The 19,003-nt window shown below is 37.2% G+C and overlaps 1 protein-coding gene across 2 annotated transcripts in view; it reads left to right on the forward strand.

Annotated features, from left to right (window-relative positions):
- Positions 1-19,003, forward strand: part of LOC131035121 (DNA-dependent metalloprotease WSS1) — an 84,717-nt gene that overhangs the window by 29,397 nt on the left and 36,317 nt on the right. The window contains exon 3 of one of the 2 annotated variants that reach the window (XM_057966761.2): positions 12,432-12,935. In XM_057966761.2, coding sequence (XP_057822744.2) covers positions 12,432-12,935 — 504 coding nt within the window. The remainder of the gene's footprint in view (positions 1-12,431; positions 12,936-19,003) is intronic. The other variant, XM_057966763.2, reaches the window with a different exon arrangement.

Below are 19,003 nucleotides of genomic sequence, written 5' to 3' on the forward strand. Positions count from 1 at the left end.
ATTGCCAATCGAGTGTCCATAGCCCTGGTGGAGTTATCCGCATATTCCCAAAGCCAATAATTTGATATTTCTTTTTATCTTTTTATCTTTTCTTTCTTTTGATATTGCATTTTTGTTTTGTCAATTCCTTTGGCTCGTAAGCAATGAAGCCTACTATGGGTTTGGAAATCTTAGTGGCGCTGAAGCAAGACGTAAGATTTTCAAGGGCCATAATTTCTTTTAAGAAATCTAAATGACTCAGAGCAATTGATTAGGTGTGTAAAGCATAACAATCTCAAGATTCTTGTGTCGAGATATAACATTAGTGGAATACAACCAGGCTTGCACAAGGGAAAGCATCATCACCCTACTCACAAATACTCTTAGGCCACTCAAAACCCTAAATCTAAGCAAAACCACTTGAGCGGACAAGCTCAAGGGACACTAGCACCAATGGCCGAAAACCAAAAACCAAAAGCCAAAACCCAAATCCCCAAATGGGAAAGAGGAAAACCAAAAACAAACGAGAAAGCAAACCAAAAACAAAAACCAACAAAGGGGAAATCTAATCTAAATAGGAACACAAAATTTTGAACGAACAAAACTCACAAGAGCTATAAATATACAACTCCTAACATGATTTCTTAGGATGTGTAGGAGCAACATGGCATTAGTCCTAGTTCAAAGCCTTGCAAATTCATCTTTAAACTCGGAGAAATAATCTTTCACAGTACAAATCTCAAACTTAAGCAAAACTTCAAGAAAGATTAGCAACTGGGGCAACTCATTTGGACCATGATTAATCCATAAACAAGTTCTTTCTAAATTTCCGTAATCAAATTCATAACTTTCAAACTCATGAGTGAGGAAAGAGACAACTTTGTGGTCTTCATCCTCGGGTAGGAATTCATGCATATCACCCACTGCTTCGTCAGGAGGTCGAAGTTGGTGATGTATCATCCCACTTGCATCTGCAACATGGAACTCCTAATTCCAATCCTTAGTAGGCACACGGTGGCAAAATTCGGACTCAAATGGAAACTTGAAAACATGACGTATTTCAACCACTAGCTCCTTTTGAATCTTTAGTAATGGGTCTAGCCCCGACCCGAATTGGACTTTGTACTCTGATTCCATCTGGTGACCCATTGATCATCAAATATTCCTTCTTGCCTTAAGTTGCTTATCATTTCTTCCATCTTGAGCATGCATGAAAGAACTTCTTCATCAAGGATTATTCCTTCTTGAAGTGCATTGGAACCATTTCCCTCTTCATGTTTTCCTCCTTGGATGAATGAACTTCGGAAATTTTTCACATCATCTCTACTTTGAGCTAAGTCCTCCATTTCTAGTTCTTGATGATGTTCAATAACTTGCAATTCCGTATATTCATTCGCTTCCATATGCTGACAGTCGCTTTGGGTGGTTCTCCTTGCTTGGATATACTCCATTGCTTCTTTGATCTTTAGTCTAATGGCCTCTCGTTCTAGTGTATGTAGGAACAATCTTCATCCACTTGAATGCTTGATTCAATTGTACTATCTTCTTCCAATTTTCTTGCTTCACAACTTGATGATGTTGCAATGCTTCGTTCTTTTGATGTAGGACTAAGATGCTCGTTCTAGATGCATTTCCTTGGTAATTCAGATAATCTCAATTGACACCTAGCTTGGTTGACGACCTCTTCACATATTGAACAAGTGAATTTTGAGTGAGGTGCATTGTGAATCCGACACCAACGAGGAAGCAACACGCTTTCAATTCGTTCATTGCCCAACTCTATTTGATTTTGAATTCTCAACCTAAATCTTGAGAAAGGATCATTTCCATTGACCTCATTGTCAGGCTTTATGCACAATTTTGGCTATGGAACATCCCAAAAGAAGATTTTCCCTTGTAAAACCAATTCTATCCTTGACAAGAATGTTGAGCAATTCATCTCATTATGCTTGGTGGTTTCATGAATCTAGCACCTCCTTGGTAAGGCAAATTGAGACAAATTCTTGGGGCGTAGTTGTGCATTCAAATCTTCTTGAATTTGAGTGATGTCCACAAAGAGATTGTCCTGACAACAAGAAATATGAAATGGTCGCCCATCCATAAGAAATCTTTTTTGATTTTCTATTTTTTGATTTTTTGAATTTTTCACCTTTTTTTTATTTTCTGACATATAAGAGATCTAACATATCTTTGATTTGGCACTTGAAAGCTCATATTGGTTCCAACTTGAATTTTTGAACTTGTGAAAATGAATGATTTGATGTTCTGCCTTCCTGCTAGCGTTAATTCTATTGACGTGCGTTTTGTGACCACACCAACACAGAAAGTTTTTCAACAGTCACTTTACTCTCTCTTGATCAAAGTTCAATCGTATGCTAAGATTGCAATAAGTTCAAACAATTGACTCCAAGGTTCCGATTTTGCAATAGACGTGATTCAGTTGGCTTGATGTGAAATGCTGGTAATCCAAGGGGACTTATGTTTGATCATTCTTTCACTTCTTTGCTGTGGTTGGAACTTCATCATTGGATATAGCAATTATGTGATGCTTCTACTTCGAATGAACTGAATTGGTATGGACTAAAATTAAAGGGGAAAGGGTTAGAAGGATTTAGATCTACTCCTAAGGGCAGTGATATCAATAGATAATGCTCTAATGGATGAATTCCAAATTAACCAAATTCTGCTTCGCCAAGATTAACTACAACTCCACAAGAACTGGTGCAATCCTCCAAGGATGTTGAAGGATTTTCACATCGAGAAAGTGCATTTGAATACCCAAAACGACGCAATCCAAACGACTATCCACAATTAAACTTAGCACAAATTTAGTGGCAAAGGCTAACTTCACACTGCAACTTATAATCAACAAGTCGCAAAAAGTATGAACCATGGAAATTCATCAAACACCATTACATTCTCCATTGAAATGAAAGCACTACTCTAATTCTACTCTAAGTGAGGGAGGTGAAACCATGCAAGTTTTGAAAAATGACTTAAGTGAACACCATCAGAGAACAATGCATCATTGTTGTTAAATTCCTGTAACATCGGTCGTGCTATTTCATGATTCCGATACATTGATTTGATTACATGTTAATACGTTAACAAATAATGAGTAAATCAAAATTAATGTTACTGCATTTACCACTGGTTCATTTTTACATGTTATCGGGTTGTGATTAAACGATTATTAACAAATCGCGCTCCTCCTGATCGGGCAAATAAATGATTCTAATGTTTGTTAAAGTGCTGTGGTGAACGGTGCGTAGGGAAGAGAGGTGTCTTCCCACGTGAGAAGACACATCTCTTCACTACGTAACCTCTCATCACTTATATAACATGCATGCATCGAGGAGGATAACATACCGAAATCAATAAGTGTGTTCATATCCTTCAATTCACATTGCAGCAGATCAAATACAACTTTCAGGTTATATCTCCATCCCTCATATCTTCTTGATCACAAAATTTTAATTAAATTTAACATGGTAACAGAGCGAAGTTAAGGAAGATCATATTAAAATTCTGTAACGATCTCATAAACTTTCACCAGGCTCTTACTAAGATCACATTCCCATAATCCTAATGGCAACCGGAGTTAGGTTTGAAGATGGATTAGATGGAGCATCAAATTTTGTATCTTGGAAATTCAGGATCATGCTTGTTTTGAAAGAAAATAAAATTGATTCCCATGTCAAAAGTGAAATTCTTGAACCTTCTGATGATACAGAGAAAATTCAGTGGAGCAAGGACAGTGAGAAGGCCCTTAAGATAATTGTGGATTCAGTAAGAGACCACATTGTACCAGTTATTTCTAAATATGAGACCGCCTTTCAGATGTTCAAAGCACTAGCTGACATTTATGAAATCAACAACACTAGCAGGGCTCTCACCCTAAAGAATCAACTACACCATATAAAGATGAATAAAGGAGAAACAGTTACATCCTATTTCTTGAGGATCACTAAGCTTAGGGATCAAATATCCACTACTGGACATCTAGTAGACAACAAAGAACTTGCTATGATGGCCCTAAATGGACTTCCTACCTCATGGGAATCGTTCATTCAAGGAATCAGTGCTCGTTCTAAATTTCCAAAGTTTGATAGATTGAAAATCGATTGCATTCAAGAGGAATCTCGGCTTGTCACAAGAGGAATAAAACAAAACAATGGTAATGAAGACATTCAAGTTTTAAACTCTAATTCCCACAAGAAAGGAAAGAAGAAGAACTTTAAGAGAAAGAGGGACAACAACTGAAATGGGAAGAGGTCTTCAAAGAAGAGGAGAGACATTTCTGAAGTACAATGTTTAAGATGTGACCAATATGGGCACTATGCAATGAAGTGTCCAGACAGGATCAAACAAGCAGCTTCAATGGCAGAAATTAAGAAAGGGAGTAATTCCGAGAAGCTAGTCTTCTACTCAGTCCTCTCTAGTCAAGTCACCCCCAGTTTCAACACATGGGTGATTAATAGCGGAGCATCTCGACACATCACTGGATTTCGTGAGCACCTAGACACACTTGTGGAAAGTTCAAATGAAGAAGTGACAATTGGTGATGACTCAAATTATCCAGTCACGGGAATAGGAACCTGCAATATCAACCTAAAGTTAGGCATATCCCTACAGCTGACTGGAGTTCTATTTGTACCTGGTATAAAGAGAAACCTTGTCTCAGTTTCTGCACTTGAAGATAAGGGTTACAGATTAACCTTTATGGAAGGAAAGGTACTTGCTTGGCCAAAGAACTCCACCATCAAGAAAGCCCACACCATTGGAGTAAGACAAGGGAGCCTCTACAGACTTTGTGCCACTCCACCTCTAGCCTTGATTCATGAGACTCCAGATTCGAATGAACTTTGGCACGGAAGATTAGAGCACCTTCATTTCCATGCCCTACCTAAGATAGAGAAGATGGTGATCGACTTACCCAAGCTAAGTCAAAAATTTGAAGGAGTCTGCAAAGGGTGTGCCTTGGGAAAGAATACTAAAGGGTTTTTTAATTCTAGCAACAGTAAATCCAAAAATGTATTAGAGTTCGTTTATTTTGATTTATGTGGACCCATGTCTGTACCCTCATTAGGGGGATTTTTATATTATGTAATATTTGTAGATGATTATTCTAGGAAGACCTGGATATATTTTCTGAGGTACAAAGAGTCTGAAGAAATCCTTTCTAAATTTAAGGAATTCAAAGCTCTTGCAGAAAATGTGACAGGTAAGAAAATCATAACCTTAAGAACAAACAATGGGGGGGAATACGCTTCTGATATGTTTAAAGATTATTGTATAAATGCTGGGATTAAGAGGGAGTTAACTGTACCTTATAACCCACAACAAAATGGGGTAGCTGAAAGAAAGAATACGACTATAGTAGAAGCTGCTAGGGCTATGTTGTTTGACCAAAATATAGAAACTTAATTTTGGGCTGAAGCATCTAGGACACTTGTGTACATTCAAAATAGATGTCCTTATTCTCTTCTTGACAATAAAACCCCTGAAGAAGCCTTTACTGGCAACAAACCTGACATAAGTCATTTCCGGATCTTTGGGTTTCCAGTCTATATTCATGTCCCCAAAGAAAAGAGGTCAAAGTTAAAACCTTCTGGAAAGAAAGGAGTATTTGTTGGGTACAGTGAAACCTTTAAAGCCTACAAAATACACATACTTGGTCAAAGACAAATTGAACTAAGCAGAGATGTCATCTTTGAGGAAGACATAGCATTCAGGAGGTCCAAAAGCTCCAATGAATTAGAACACCAAGATCCTCCTACAAGCTTGGATGAGGCTTCCACCCCTGAGATTCAGAGGGAGACCCCTGAAGATGCTGAGCATGAAGTTCAAGGCTTACCTTTAGAAGAAAATTATCCCGAAACTAGGAAGAGACCACTTTGGGCTAAAAAGATGCTTCAAGAAGCTGAAAATTATGCTGCTCCAAAGGGGACCTTCAGAAAAAGTAAGAGACCTAACCTATTTTTCAGTTATACTGCCTTGATGAGTGAGATCATTGATGCAGAACCTTCCTGTGTTAGAGATGCGCTCAAGCATCAAGTTTGGAAAAATGCTATGTCAGAAGAGTATCAATCAATTCTGAAAAATGAAGTCTGGGATATTGTGCCTAGGCCTAAAGGCAAATCTATGGTATCTTCTAAATGGCTCTTCAAAATCAAACATGTAGCAGATGGCAGCATTGAGAAGCACAAAGCAAGGTTTGTTGCCAGAGGTTTCTCACAGAAAGAAGGTATTGACTATGAAGAGACATTTGTTCCTGTTGCAAGATACACTTCTGTTCGAGCAGTTTTGTCTATTGCAGCATCTAAAGGATGGAAAGTCCATCAAATGGATGTTAAGACTGCTTTTCTGAATGGTAAGATTGAAGAAGAAGTTTATTTGGAGCAACCTGAAGGTTTTGTGATTCATAAGGCTGAATCACATGTCTGCAGATTAAAGAAAGCTCTGTATGGACTAAAACAAGCCCCTAGAGCATGGTATGAAAGAATTGATCACTATCTCTTGGAATTAGGGTTTTCCAAGAATGAAGCAGATCCAAATCTCTACTACAAGGTAATCAATGGTGAATTATTAATTCTTATTCTTTATGTTGATGATCTACTAATCACAGGAGAGGATAATTGTATTTCTCGATGTAAGAAAGAATTAGCCTCTGAGTTTGATATGAAAGATTTAGGAATTCTTCACTACTTCCTTGGATTGGAAGTTTGGCAGCAAGCAGATGGTATAATCCTTAATCAAGGAAAATACACCATTGATATACTCAAGAGATTTGGAATGGTGGATTGTAGATCCATGACCACACCTATGGAGACAAATCTGCACAAACTAAAGGAAGCAGCTGCAGAATTAGAGTTTATAGATCCTACCCTCTACAGACAGATTATTGGATCTTTGATGTATCTGGTAAACACAAGACCTGATATATGTTATGTTGTTAATGCACTAAGTCAGTTCATGTGTGAACCTAGGGAAATACATCTTGTTGCTGCAAAACATATTCTGAGATATCTTCGAGGAACTATTGGTTTTGGTTTGAAGTATAAACATGTAGACCTTGACCTACATGGATTCACTGATTCTGATTGGGCTGGAAGCGTAGTTGACAGGAAAAGCACTTCAGGATGTTGCTTCAGTTTAGGATCAAGAATGATCTCATGGATATGTAGAAAATAGTCTTCAGTTGCTCAGAGTTCTACAGAAGTTGAATACATTGCAGCCTCCATGGGAGCAAGAGAAGCAGTATGGCTTCGGAAATTGCTTGTAGGACTGTTTGGTCAGCCCTTAAATCCTACTATCATCTACTGTGACAATCAGAGTTGCATCAAGCTTTCAATGAATCCCGTATTTCATGACAGGTCTAAACACATTGAGATTCCTTATCACTATGTTCGAGATATGGTGGAAAGGAATGTGATCCGATTGAATTATATTGGTACAGGTGATCAGATTGCAAACATTCTTACCAAGCCTCTCTCCAGGATCAAGTTTGAACACTTTAGAGATAAACTTGGTATGGTTGAAAATGTTATTTAATTTTGAGATAGAGTCTCATTTATTTTGATATACTAATATATTTAAAGATGTTTAGTGTGTAAACTCTTTTATTTGTCATGTGTGTGACTCCATGACTGCATGGGCCTTCTGTGAACATTATTGAAGGGTGACAACCTTCCAATAATGAACACTTGTTTCAAATTGATATTGTAAGGTGACGACTTTACAATTATCAATTTATCTATCTTGATGGATATCATGTGACTTGATATCTGTGGACATGTCAAGATAGTATATATATCTCTGAGACATTATGGTAGATATCAGTTGGTTGATATCATTAAATAAACCATAATTATGATAGAGATCTTCATGGTGAATATTATGAACACAATATTCGTGGACATGCCATGAAATGATTATCAGTATGGTAGGCATCATGTGACTTAATGCCAGTGCACATACCTTACTTGATAACTATGAGTTATGGTGAGTATCATGAGACTTGATATTCATTGTTGAACCATATCTCTGAATATCACTATGGTGTGATATCTCTTCTCTTCACAATCAATGGATGAATTGTGATTTTTCTAACATGAAATGTGTCCTCCCTAGTTAAGAGGGAGCGTTAAATTCCTGTAACATCGGTCGTGCTATTTCATGATTCTGATACATTGATTTGATTACATGTTAATACGTTAACAAATAATGAGTAAATCAAAATTAATGTTACTGCATTTACCACCGGTTCATCGTTACATGTTATAGGGTTGTGATTAAACGATTATTAACAAATCGCGCTCCTCCCGATCGGGAAATAAATGATTCTAATGTTTGTTAAAGTGCTGTGGTGAACGGTGCATAGGGAAGAGAGGTGTCTTCCCACGTGAGAAGACACATCTCTTCACTACGTAACCTCTCATCACTTATATAACGTACATACATTGAGGAGGATAACATACCGAAATCAATAAGTGTGTTCGTATCCTTCAATTCACATTGCAGCAGATCAAATACAACTTTCAGGTTATATCTCCATCCCTCATATCTTCTTGATCACAGAATTTTAATTAAATTTAACAATTGTTATTATCTCAATAACTTATTGCAACAATTTCATACAATCTCCCTCCTTTACAAGTGAGGGGGGTCACCCCTTTAAATAGACTTCAAGCCTTGGCTACATGCAAAACCCTAATTAGGGTATGCCCTAAAAGATTCCCACACATGATGCAACAAGGTGGGAATAATCATTAAATGCTCATTATTCCCACTTACAATAAATTCCTGCTATCTAAAGATAGTGCCCACTGTGCATTAAATGCACCATTATCCACCAAGTTTGCCCAACATGCAATAAATGTTCCTCCATGCAAAATCGTCCATGTTGCCATAAATGCCCATCATCTCCTAAATGTGACGGTTGCATGCAAGAATCAGCCATGATTCCATAAATGTGACGACTACATGCAAGAAGATGCTCCACCATCTTAGCATGCGTTGACCCAATCGCCACCCAGTCAAATATTCCTGAATAAATATGCCACTATGTCATTCGGTCAAAAGATCCTTGTCCAAAAATGGATGACCATTATCTCGGTCATTAATGGCATAAGCAATGAACTTGGTGACAACGATCTCCAATTCTCCTATGGAGACACTTGGCACACTCTCCATTGTGAATTCCATCAAGGAAATTTCTTCTTCACTCTTGGAGAAAAACTTCTCCCATTCTGCTGCCATTTCTTTTGTCGTCCTCGTGCTGGAAAATAAGGAAACATTTTCCAGATGTGCCTTGGAAAATGATTCCACAAAGAAGAATTCATGTAACCGGTCCCTCAGATAATTCAATGTCACTCCACCTTCATCCAATCTTCTCACAAATGATGCCGCAATTGTGTTGAGGATTTCCTCCTGTACTCTTCTGATTGAGTCTTTCAAAGTCAAAGACTCCATGTTGAATCTTTCAAAGGCTTCCCTTCTAGTGCAGACGGCACAAAACCACCGTGGGAAGTCCTAAATTTCGTTCTCCTGGATCACCTTCCTATCTATCAGTGTCTGCTTAGGAACTTTCACATCAAGCCAATTGAGTCACGTCCATTGCAAAATCGGAACCTTGGAGTCAATTGTTTGAACTTATTGCAATATTAGCATACAATTGAACTTTGATCAAGAGAGACTAAAGTGACCGTTGGAAAACTTTATTCTGTGTTGGTGTGTTCACAAAACGCATGTCAACAGGGCCCAGGGTGCTTGTTGGTGCTCTAAATTGTATCCTTCATTCCTAGAGAATGCACTTAAGACCTACACTTGGGTACTTGTGTTTGTGTAGATTGACAAGCCAGGACTTATGATCAGTGTGTAGGCAATTATGGGCCAATTGACAATGGTGGGCAATTCTTCTATACTTCTGTTTTTGTAGGCTAAGGAGGTTATTCCTAGAGATCTTATGGACAACTAATGAAGAACAACTGGTCACACAGCTTTGCCACAACCTTTGCATAAAGATACTCCAAATATTTGTCACTAAGCGCTCCTTGTACTAGCTTATTGGTCCTGGCAACCAAAGATCTGCTTACAACAGATTAATATCAGGTTACACATGCAACTAAAGATGCAAATCAAATTTATATCCCCACATATATATTCTTATGCGATTCCTTACTTCACATGCAATGTGAAAACCCATAAATGTGTAACTCTATCAAAATGGATAACAGTAAGCTCTCTAGAGATATAGAAAAGGTATGTATTACTATTACTGAGTTATGCAAACTGGTAGGACACTAACTTACACCAGTCTAAACTACATTGGAAAAGAGGATGATATTCAATATGGGGAATGATCATATCACCTAAAACTGACTGGTGCCATAGTCCACTGGGCAAGAGAGTCTAAACTCGAAGAAATGTGTAAATATTATTGTAAATCTGAAATAGAGAACTAACATTACATCTGAAATCCTATCTGTCTAGCTGCAATGCAAAGACTTAAGAAACTTCACACAACTAGACATTCTTTAACAATCCATTATTAATCAGATAAATTCCATATGCTATTCTAGAAGGGCTTATTCTACAACTACTGTGATATATAACTAATCAAGAATAAGAATAGTTTAGCAAACGAAACCCTATAAATGTATTTCATTATCCTTTGAAACTCTCAACTATTTATGAATCATCCACATCATGGAGAGGTTTTTTGTTTGACAATACCTTCTTCAAATCTTACAAAACAATGAATAATGCAAAGACTTCAGGTTTGACATACAACATTTGATGCCAAAGATTACACTGACTAGAAGACACATTGGTGAGTAATTATTTGCTCCTTGTGATATTGGCCCACACAAACAAGCCACATACTCACCCTCCGACTAATGAAATTATGGCACATCAAGCCAAGTGTTTTTTATAAAGCTTCTTGCCAACCTTTTGAGCCTGCAACTTGATTGCTAAACTACAACTAAATCTGATTGTCTGCATTAATCAGTCCAAGCTCAATGCTTAGAGGTAAAACAGATTGACATGAGGCTAAAAGTAAATGTTACTACCTTTTGCTGCTTTACCTAAGTGCACAAGATTTCGATATGTAGCCAGCATCGACACCCTTAAATGGCCTTAGACAAAGTATTACCTCAAGAACAGTGGCCCATATACAATCTTCGGCAAAATTGACGAGTATGGTTGACTCGGATCCCTATGTAGAAATTATTGTCTCAATGAGAAATAAACCGATTGTCAATGAGAAATAAAGCAATTATCTCAATGAGAAACAAACTAAGTTCTATAGTTTTGCAACCATATGGTTGAAATTTATGAAGCTATGACTAGATTTAGCAGTTTGCATTGATCAATGGTTGGGGGTTAAATGGATAATCCTGAAGATGCAAAAGACAACCTGTTTCCATTATTCCTAAGCAAATTAGATTCAAACACATCATCTTTGATGATTGGCTGTCCATGGCACTAGGAAAATAAAACATCCTTGGCACATTCTTCACATTAGCTTCAGACAAGCATGGACAGTTGTCAAGATGAAGTAGGTTTGACTTAGTGGCAGAGTGCCTTCCTATGTGATTACACTTGATGCTTTCATTGAGTTAGCATGGGGACATCAATTATGGAGGTTATGCCTGTCTACAAAGTTTTTGGCATGGAGATCACATCTTGAACGACAGTTAATGTTACAACATATTGAAATACATAGGAAAGGTTTTTCCCAATACGAGTCAATTCCCATATGCACAACATTCTAATTGCTGACATTTGACAGGTAATGCTCATAAGATCCCTTGATTTGGTCTAGGCTGACATTTAGATTTTATTCAATGTAAGATAATAAGAGAGAAAAACTAAATAATAAAAATTAAACCTAAAAAAGTTTCATTAAGCTTTAATTGTTTTAGGCATAGTTTGCAAACTTTGCGAGTACTCTTTGAGTTGCCAAGTACTCTGTTTTTTTTTGCTTTGTGAGTTTTTACAAGTTTAACTTGTGAGTCTTTATAGACACAGGAAAAACATGGATAAAAACAGAAACGTGGGTAAAATGCTGGTTAAAATGCATTTTTCACATTTTTTTTTGGTTATAAAGTTATGCATTTTCTCTTTTGAGATGTCAATTTTTAATTTAAAATACACTTTGTAATTGAATTTTGCAAAAATATATATTTCTTTAAGAAATTTTAATTTTTAGTACTCTCTAAATTGCCGAGTCAAAATTTTAAATTTTTTGGGCTTGCCGAGTATTTTCCGAGTCAGAGTCTGCAAACTATGGTTTTAAATGCTATTTAAAAAGAGAGATTTTTAATTTAGTCAAATGTAGTTGTTTGGATTTGCATAAAGCACTGACAGAATGCTCATTTAAAATGAAATAGTTTATGTGGAATTAGAATTTCTTAGTTAAATGTTGCTTATGTATGCTTATGTAGGAATGTGAGGAGCTGATGGCTAAGGGAATCAGTGGAACTGGCCAAGGGTTTGATGCCCCTGGGAGACGTTTGGGAGGGTTTTCCCATAATCCACCTTTGACATCTCTCAGACAAAGCGCTTTGGCTGCTGCAGAAAAAAGAGTTCGGCAAGGGGCTTTAGTACCATCAGGGCCAAATCGTATTGGGGGTGACAGAGAGATGATGACGCTTTTGACTCCAACTCAAGCAGCTGCTATGGCTGCAGAAAGAAGACTTAGAGATGATATTTGGTGTGCTGCTCCAGTCACTTCTGGGAATGATGGAGTTCAAAGAGCTAGTGAAAGAGAAAATGGATTTTCTGGCCCTTCAACAGGAGTTGAGGATCGAATTAGTGAAAGTGATGGTAGGCATAAAGGTATTGCTTTTTCAGGGTCGTCAACTTCAACAGCCACAGTAGAAAATCCAACAAGTTCAAGCAAAGGTGATTCTATGTGGAAATGTGGTTTATGCACTCTCCTTAATCCGGTATGTACAGCTGTTGTCGCATAAAATTTTCATTAGTTGGTGTTGAAATTATGATTGTGACTACTCACAAATACTTATATCCACGTGTTTGTTATTGTATACGTACACACACACAACGCACATGTGCATGCGCATGCACACGTGCATGTGCGTGTGGGTACATGCACACACACACATGACACACACATACATGAAAATGTGGTCATATTTTCTTTAATGGAAGGCTTGTTATTACTGGGTCTTTTTAAAGAATCTTTCACATGACAAAGGAAGTTAGGAATTGTGTGGGTCTGTGTTAATAATTTCACAAAGATTGATTAGTTTTATCACAAAAGTTGGCAAACTGATTAGCTACAAGGCATCAAGACATTATATTTTAATCTGTTTGTGAGATATTTGTAGTGCAATTCTTGAATTTGTTGGCTTTGTAAAAATTGTCTTCTGTAATTTTGTGCTATAGTGAAGAATTGTTTGATAAGCCATCCATTAACAAAGGTTTTGATGTCGTTTTGGTTTTTTCAAGATTCATAGATCACTGTGATAAGACATTTCCATTGCTTAAATGCCAATCTATATGGTCTGTTTGTGAGATTTTTGTAGTGCAATTCTTGAATTTGTTGGCTTTGTAAAACTTGTCATCCATAACTTTGTCCTATAGTGTAGAATTGTTTGATAAGCCGCCCATTAACAAGGGTTTTGATGCCTCTTTGGTTTTTCTAAGATTTATAGATCACAATGATAAGACAATTTCCATTGCTTAAATGCCAATCTATATGGTGTCTAGAATTTTTACTTGGGCAGAGTTTATTGAAGAGGCACGGTAAAAGTTGAAACTGATGCATGATAGAGTGAATTGTCATTTCATGGTATAAAATATTATAATTGATCTAGTTTAACACATGCAACTATTGGCTATGGCTAGTGTGAATGTTTTATTGCCTGAAGAAGACAGACAATCCTGAAGGAGATTTAATGTTATTTAGAAACCACATTATAGAAGGCACAATATGCATAAATAACAAGGCTCTTGATTTAACTGTTTATATTAAAGATGCATTAGATTGTGAAGAGACTGATAATCAAAGCTCGCAAGATAGGCACCTCAAGCTGGTAGAAGGATATGATCACCTACTAACTGTTAGGCAACTCTTAACCATCCTATCAACTTTGAATACTGACAACATATCAATATGATTAAATCTGAAAAGGTGGCACTTGCTATAACATGAATCTACATTGCTAGTTGCTAAGATTATGGCTTTTTATTGGCTTGGGGCTACTGTCAGATAAAGTGTTCAGGAATACTATTTAATATTGAAGAATTTAATAATGAGATTTCACTCTGCTGCCGTGTCTTTGACAGAACTTTACATTGGATTGGTTTTTAGCTGTCCTATTAGTTCTTGTCAATTAGATGACTGCTATTTTGATGTTGATTTTGGACAATTAATGGCTTGAGCGTCAGAGGCGCATTCAAGAGGAGAATATAAACTTCCAATACCAACAAAGTATTAGAATAATCTTTGAATGATTGCAAATTTTGTTAAAAAAATATTTTAGATGACTGTGAATTGATAGCAAAAGATAATAGAGACTAATCTGTTGGGCAATTGGCTTGATCTTCAGGTGTTGTTTCTTCAAAAAATAATCTGATAATTGAATTATATTTTTTTGGTTGCATTTCAAGCTCTTTCTGGATCCCTTTTGAGATCCTATAAATGGTGTTCTTCTAATCTTCAAATGAGACATTAGTACAAAAATCCACAAAAGAATTATCCTTTCTGCACGTACAGTATGTCGAACTGTATTATTTGGGATAAATAGTTAAATTTGGAAGAATTAAGAATGGTGAAGCTCCATAATGGACTGATGTTTGAATATTAGAATCTCCATATTGGAATTTATGGTTTAAGACATGATCCTGGTGTGATTTTAGCATATGATAAGGAAAAGGCTTATTTCCTTCAGCAGTTACGAGATTGGTATTGGTGTCTCTGCTTAAATTAAGAGTAACGGCTTTTACAAGGGGTGGTAACAGTGGAAAAGACATAACCCTCCAGCATCGATTGGGAGATATATATACAGTATATCAGTCATTCCAAGGGGATATAACCATCTAGGAGAGCAAGGAAGAAAGCAATTGAAGAAGAAAATGTTGACTTGGTGGTCAGCACCTCCTTGATTGTTGATTTGAAGAGTACGTGAGAAGAATTGTGATGATGTCATAGAATCTTATGCTGCAAAGTAAGAAGATACCACAAAAGTAAAGGAACGAAGATTAAACATATTAATTACAATGTGTGTGCTGTAAGTATGATTTATATTGTGACACTTTAAAGGTATAATGCAAACTGTATTTCAGTGACTTTAATTCAAGACCAAGTTCAGTATCAAGATAACAATGATATATCCTCTCTAATGAATCCATTCTGAGATAATATGAACAGGCCATCAAGAGATTGTTTTCAGAACTGAGAATATACAAACATATTTACAGAAATTTTGTTGATATTACTGTTGTTGTATGTGAAACAGAGTAGTATATCTGAAGAGAGAGAACTTTCAGATTTTAATCTGTGTAAGCTTTGCATATCTTCAAATGTTGTAACATCTGATCTTGCAGATTTGAAAACAGTAACAGTATACTCTATTTGTAAAGTTCTTTTGGTTGGTGCCACGAGAGTTCTGAGTGGCTGCTCAGATTGACAAATTTGTACTTGCAAGGGTTGGTGCTCTCAGAAGGGATTTGGTGATTCCTTGGGTTGTATTGATGTGTTTTTTAGCACAATCAAACACAAAATAAAATATCAAAAGTATTCTATCCTCTCTTTATCAAAATCTTCTTGGATGCTAAATTATATGATCAACCAAGATGACTCCAAGGTTTCTTTAGTCATGTCTTGACGTGTAGATAGCTCAATTGGTTGATGTGATTGTTGCTGGAACTTAACCATCCAATAGTGCAATTTGGTGATGTTTTCTCTTTAATTGACTTGAATTGAAAAAATAAAATAAAAGAGGAAGGGTTTAGAGAATCTAGTCTATTCCTAGAATGTAAGAGCGACGGACAATCTTTGGTGAAATTCTAACTAAGCTAAGCTTTGACATGTGAGCAACATATCCACAAAGCTAGTGCGATCTCCTAAGGTAAGCATATGATGTTCAAATCACCGCCTCGAACATAGACACTACCAAGTCGATGCATATCAATGAAGAAGTAGCAATTGAAGTGAAGCTTGGCTAAATAGATCCAGTTGACTACGCAAGGCAAGTCTACAATCAGCAAACTGCTAGTAGTATGGATGTACGAATTTCACCATTGATCATGCACAAAGTTCTTTCATTCATCTAATTATAATGAAAGCAAATGAGAAGTAGAAACCATGTAGCTTGTTGAAATAAAACATTTCAGCATATCTTCAATGAAAAGAGTATATCCATTTACAAGCCTTAGCAACAATTTCTTCTTCTCCTACTCTATTCAAACTGTTTTCTATCTAATATCTATCAACTATTCACTACTGTTGAACTATTAACTATTAACCTTTACAAATGAGAGAGAGTGAGCCTTATATAATGCTCCCTTTACAATGAAGGGTTCAGATCGATTTCGGATCAATGGCCAAGATTATAAGATGCAAACCCTAATTAGGGTTTGTTACAACAAACTCTTTCTAGCTAATGAGAAAATTTCATTTAATTTGGCACATGTCCTATATTGAATGTGAACCAATGAAATATGAGGGTAAGTAGCTCAAAGTTTGTGCCTCCATAGGATGAGTCAAGTACATTGAATCCTGACATGCTGATGTGGAACCTCTTGATTGGTGGAGTGGTGATTAGCATGCCACCTCCATTTGCACTTGTAGGTTTGATAGATTATCATGAAGGAATGTTGAGAAATATCTCTTGATACTCAACATCTCAAGCTTCGGCAGTGATGATGATGAAGGCACATTCCCAAATTATATCATGTTGTTCAAACCGATCTTCTAACTTTGATTAACTCCTCTGACTTGATCACACTTGCATTTCCATCCTCTTGTTGGAGAATCCTGAACTAGTTAACTCCTTGATAAGTTCGATTCCAAATTGTTTTGAAATCCTTTACCTTAGAGTACTAACAATGATTCTTGGGTTTCCGGAGGAAATCCAAGATTGTAAACATTTTCCTCTCATCTCCATTGTGTATTTGAAGAATGCTGGAGTGTTCATTATGTGGAGCAATCTGCTTCCTCGCCTTGTATAATATTATGAAATCTTCCCCTTTGAGCAGCTTCCTTGTATGTTTGTAGCTGTTGAATATCCTTCTCTATTACTCATTCATCAATCCACAATCCTCCTTTACAATGGTAAATTCCGTAATGCTGCCTGAGTTTGATGTTTCACTTCTTGTCTTAGACCTACAAACAAACAGATACTGAATTAAAACATTATGAAATGAACATAAGAAAGAGCACATAGCAAATCATACATCTTAAACCGTTAGTATGAATTAAGAACTCAGAAAAAATCTGATCCTTTGTTTTGAATTGTGTTCCTTTCCAGATCCGATTCAGCTTCTGCTCTTTATTGATCAAAATTCTGTTCTAAAATCTTCCTATCTGTGGCAATAATCTGCTCTGATTTTATTTATGCCCCTTCATTTTGCACTCCAATCTGCTCCTTGAATTACTTTAAAATGAATTTGTGTGATAATTGAATGATGCTTACCACCCTCTCTTATATGTATGCATCCTTTAATTCAATACCCCGATTCATGGTGATGGCCAACCTTGGCTTGAAATGTTTAAATTTTCCTTCTAAATTGCCATGCACCGATTCTTTGATTATAGCCGACTTGTTTTGAAATGAATTTGTTTTATTTTAAAGTTTCGAAGGTTTTGAATTTTCAAAATACCATGCTTTTATCCTTTGGTATTTATCTCTTGCTAGTTGGCAGTAACAATCTCTACATGTCCTATCGGGTGTCTTGGGGTCAAAGTGTGACCAGTCTTAATTTTTAAATAAAACATTTCTTTGTTAGTATGTGGGCCCCATAATACATCCTTGTTGGCACTGACCCTTCTTTATGCTTGTCAGGGATGTTAGGAAGCTTAAACATATGCCACGGTGGGTAAAGGAAGGAAGGGATATGAAGGAAGGAAAGGTGCCGCGGTGGAGAAGGGATGGAGGATGTTGGTGGGTGGAACATGTTGCGGTGAGAAGGGAGCAAGGGATGTGGTAGAAGTATATGCCACGATGAGGAGTGTGCAAGGGATATTGGAGGGGATGTGCCATGTGGGAGAGGGAGTAAGGAAGGTCGGTGGGAAGGACGTGCCGTGGTGGGAGGTTGGAGAAGGATGTCGGTGGGGAGAACATGCCGCAGGGAAGGAGAAGTGAGGGATGTCGGTGAAGGAAGGTGGTGGGGTAAGTAAGAAGTATGGAAGGTGTCGGGGGTAGAGGGTGGTAAGGAATGTAGGTTAGGAAAAAGGTAATTAGGGAATGAAAGATGAGGATAGTTAGGTGGGTAGGGAGGTTAAGATGGGATTAAAAAAGGGGGTAGTAAATTAAATTTAGGATATGTTGGGGGGAGATAGAAGGATGGGAAGGTAGGTAGGGGTAGGTTAGGATGTAGGAAATGGAAGGGTAGAAAATATGATAAATGGAGGTTAGGAGGTATAAGAAGTAGTGAAAGGTAGGGAAATGAAGGAGGTTAAGGGATGGGATGGAGGTTAGGTAGGTGAAGGGGAGAGGGATAGATGATAGGAAGGAAGGATGGAGGGATGGAAGGATGGATGAAACGATGATGGAAAAGAAGTTGGAAAGAAGGATGGGAAATAAGGAGGAAGGATGGAAAGATGGAAAGATGGAAGGAAGGGAGAAGGGAGGAAAGAGAGGGCGAAAGGATGCCACGGCTAGGGAAGGTGTAAAGGATATGGATGTGAGATGGAGGATATGGGATGGAAGGAAGGGTAACAGTGGATGGACGGAAGGATGGAGAGGCGGACTCCCTCTCGTGAAGCAACTTATATTCCAAGTTTCGCACTTTCACACATTTCTTACCTATCAATTATCATTATCCATTG

Source organism: Cryptomeria japonica, chromosome 6, assembly GCF_030272615.1.
Source record: "Cryptomeria japonica chromosome 6, Sugi_1.0, whole genome shotgun sequence".
Classification (NCBI taxonomy): domain Eukaryota; kingdom Viridiplantae; phylum Streptophyta; class Pinopsida; order Cupressales; family Cupressaceae; genus Cryptomeria; species Cryptomeria japonica.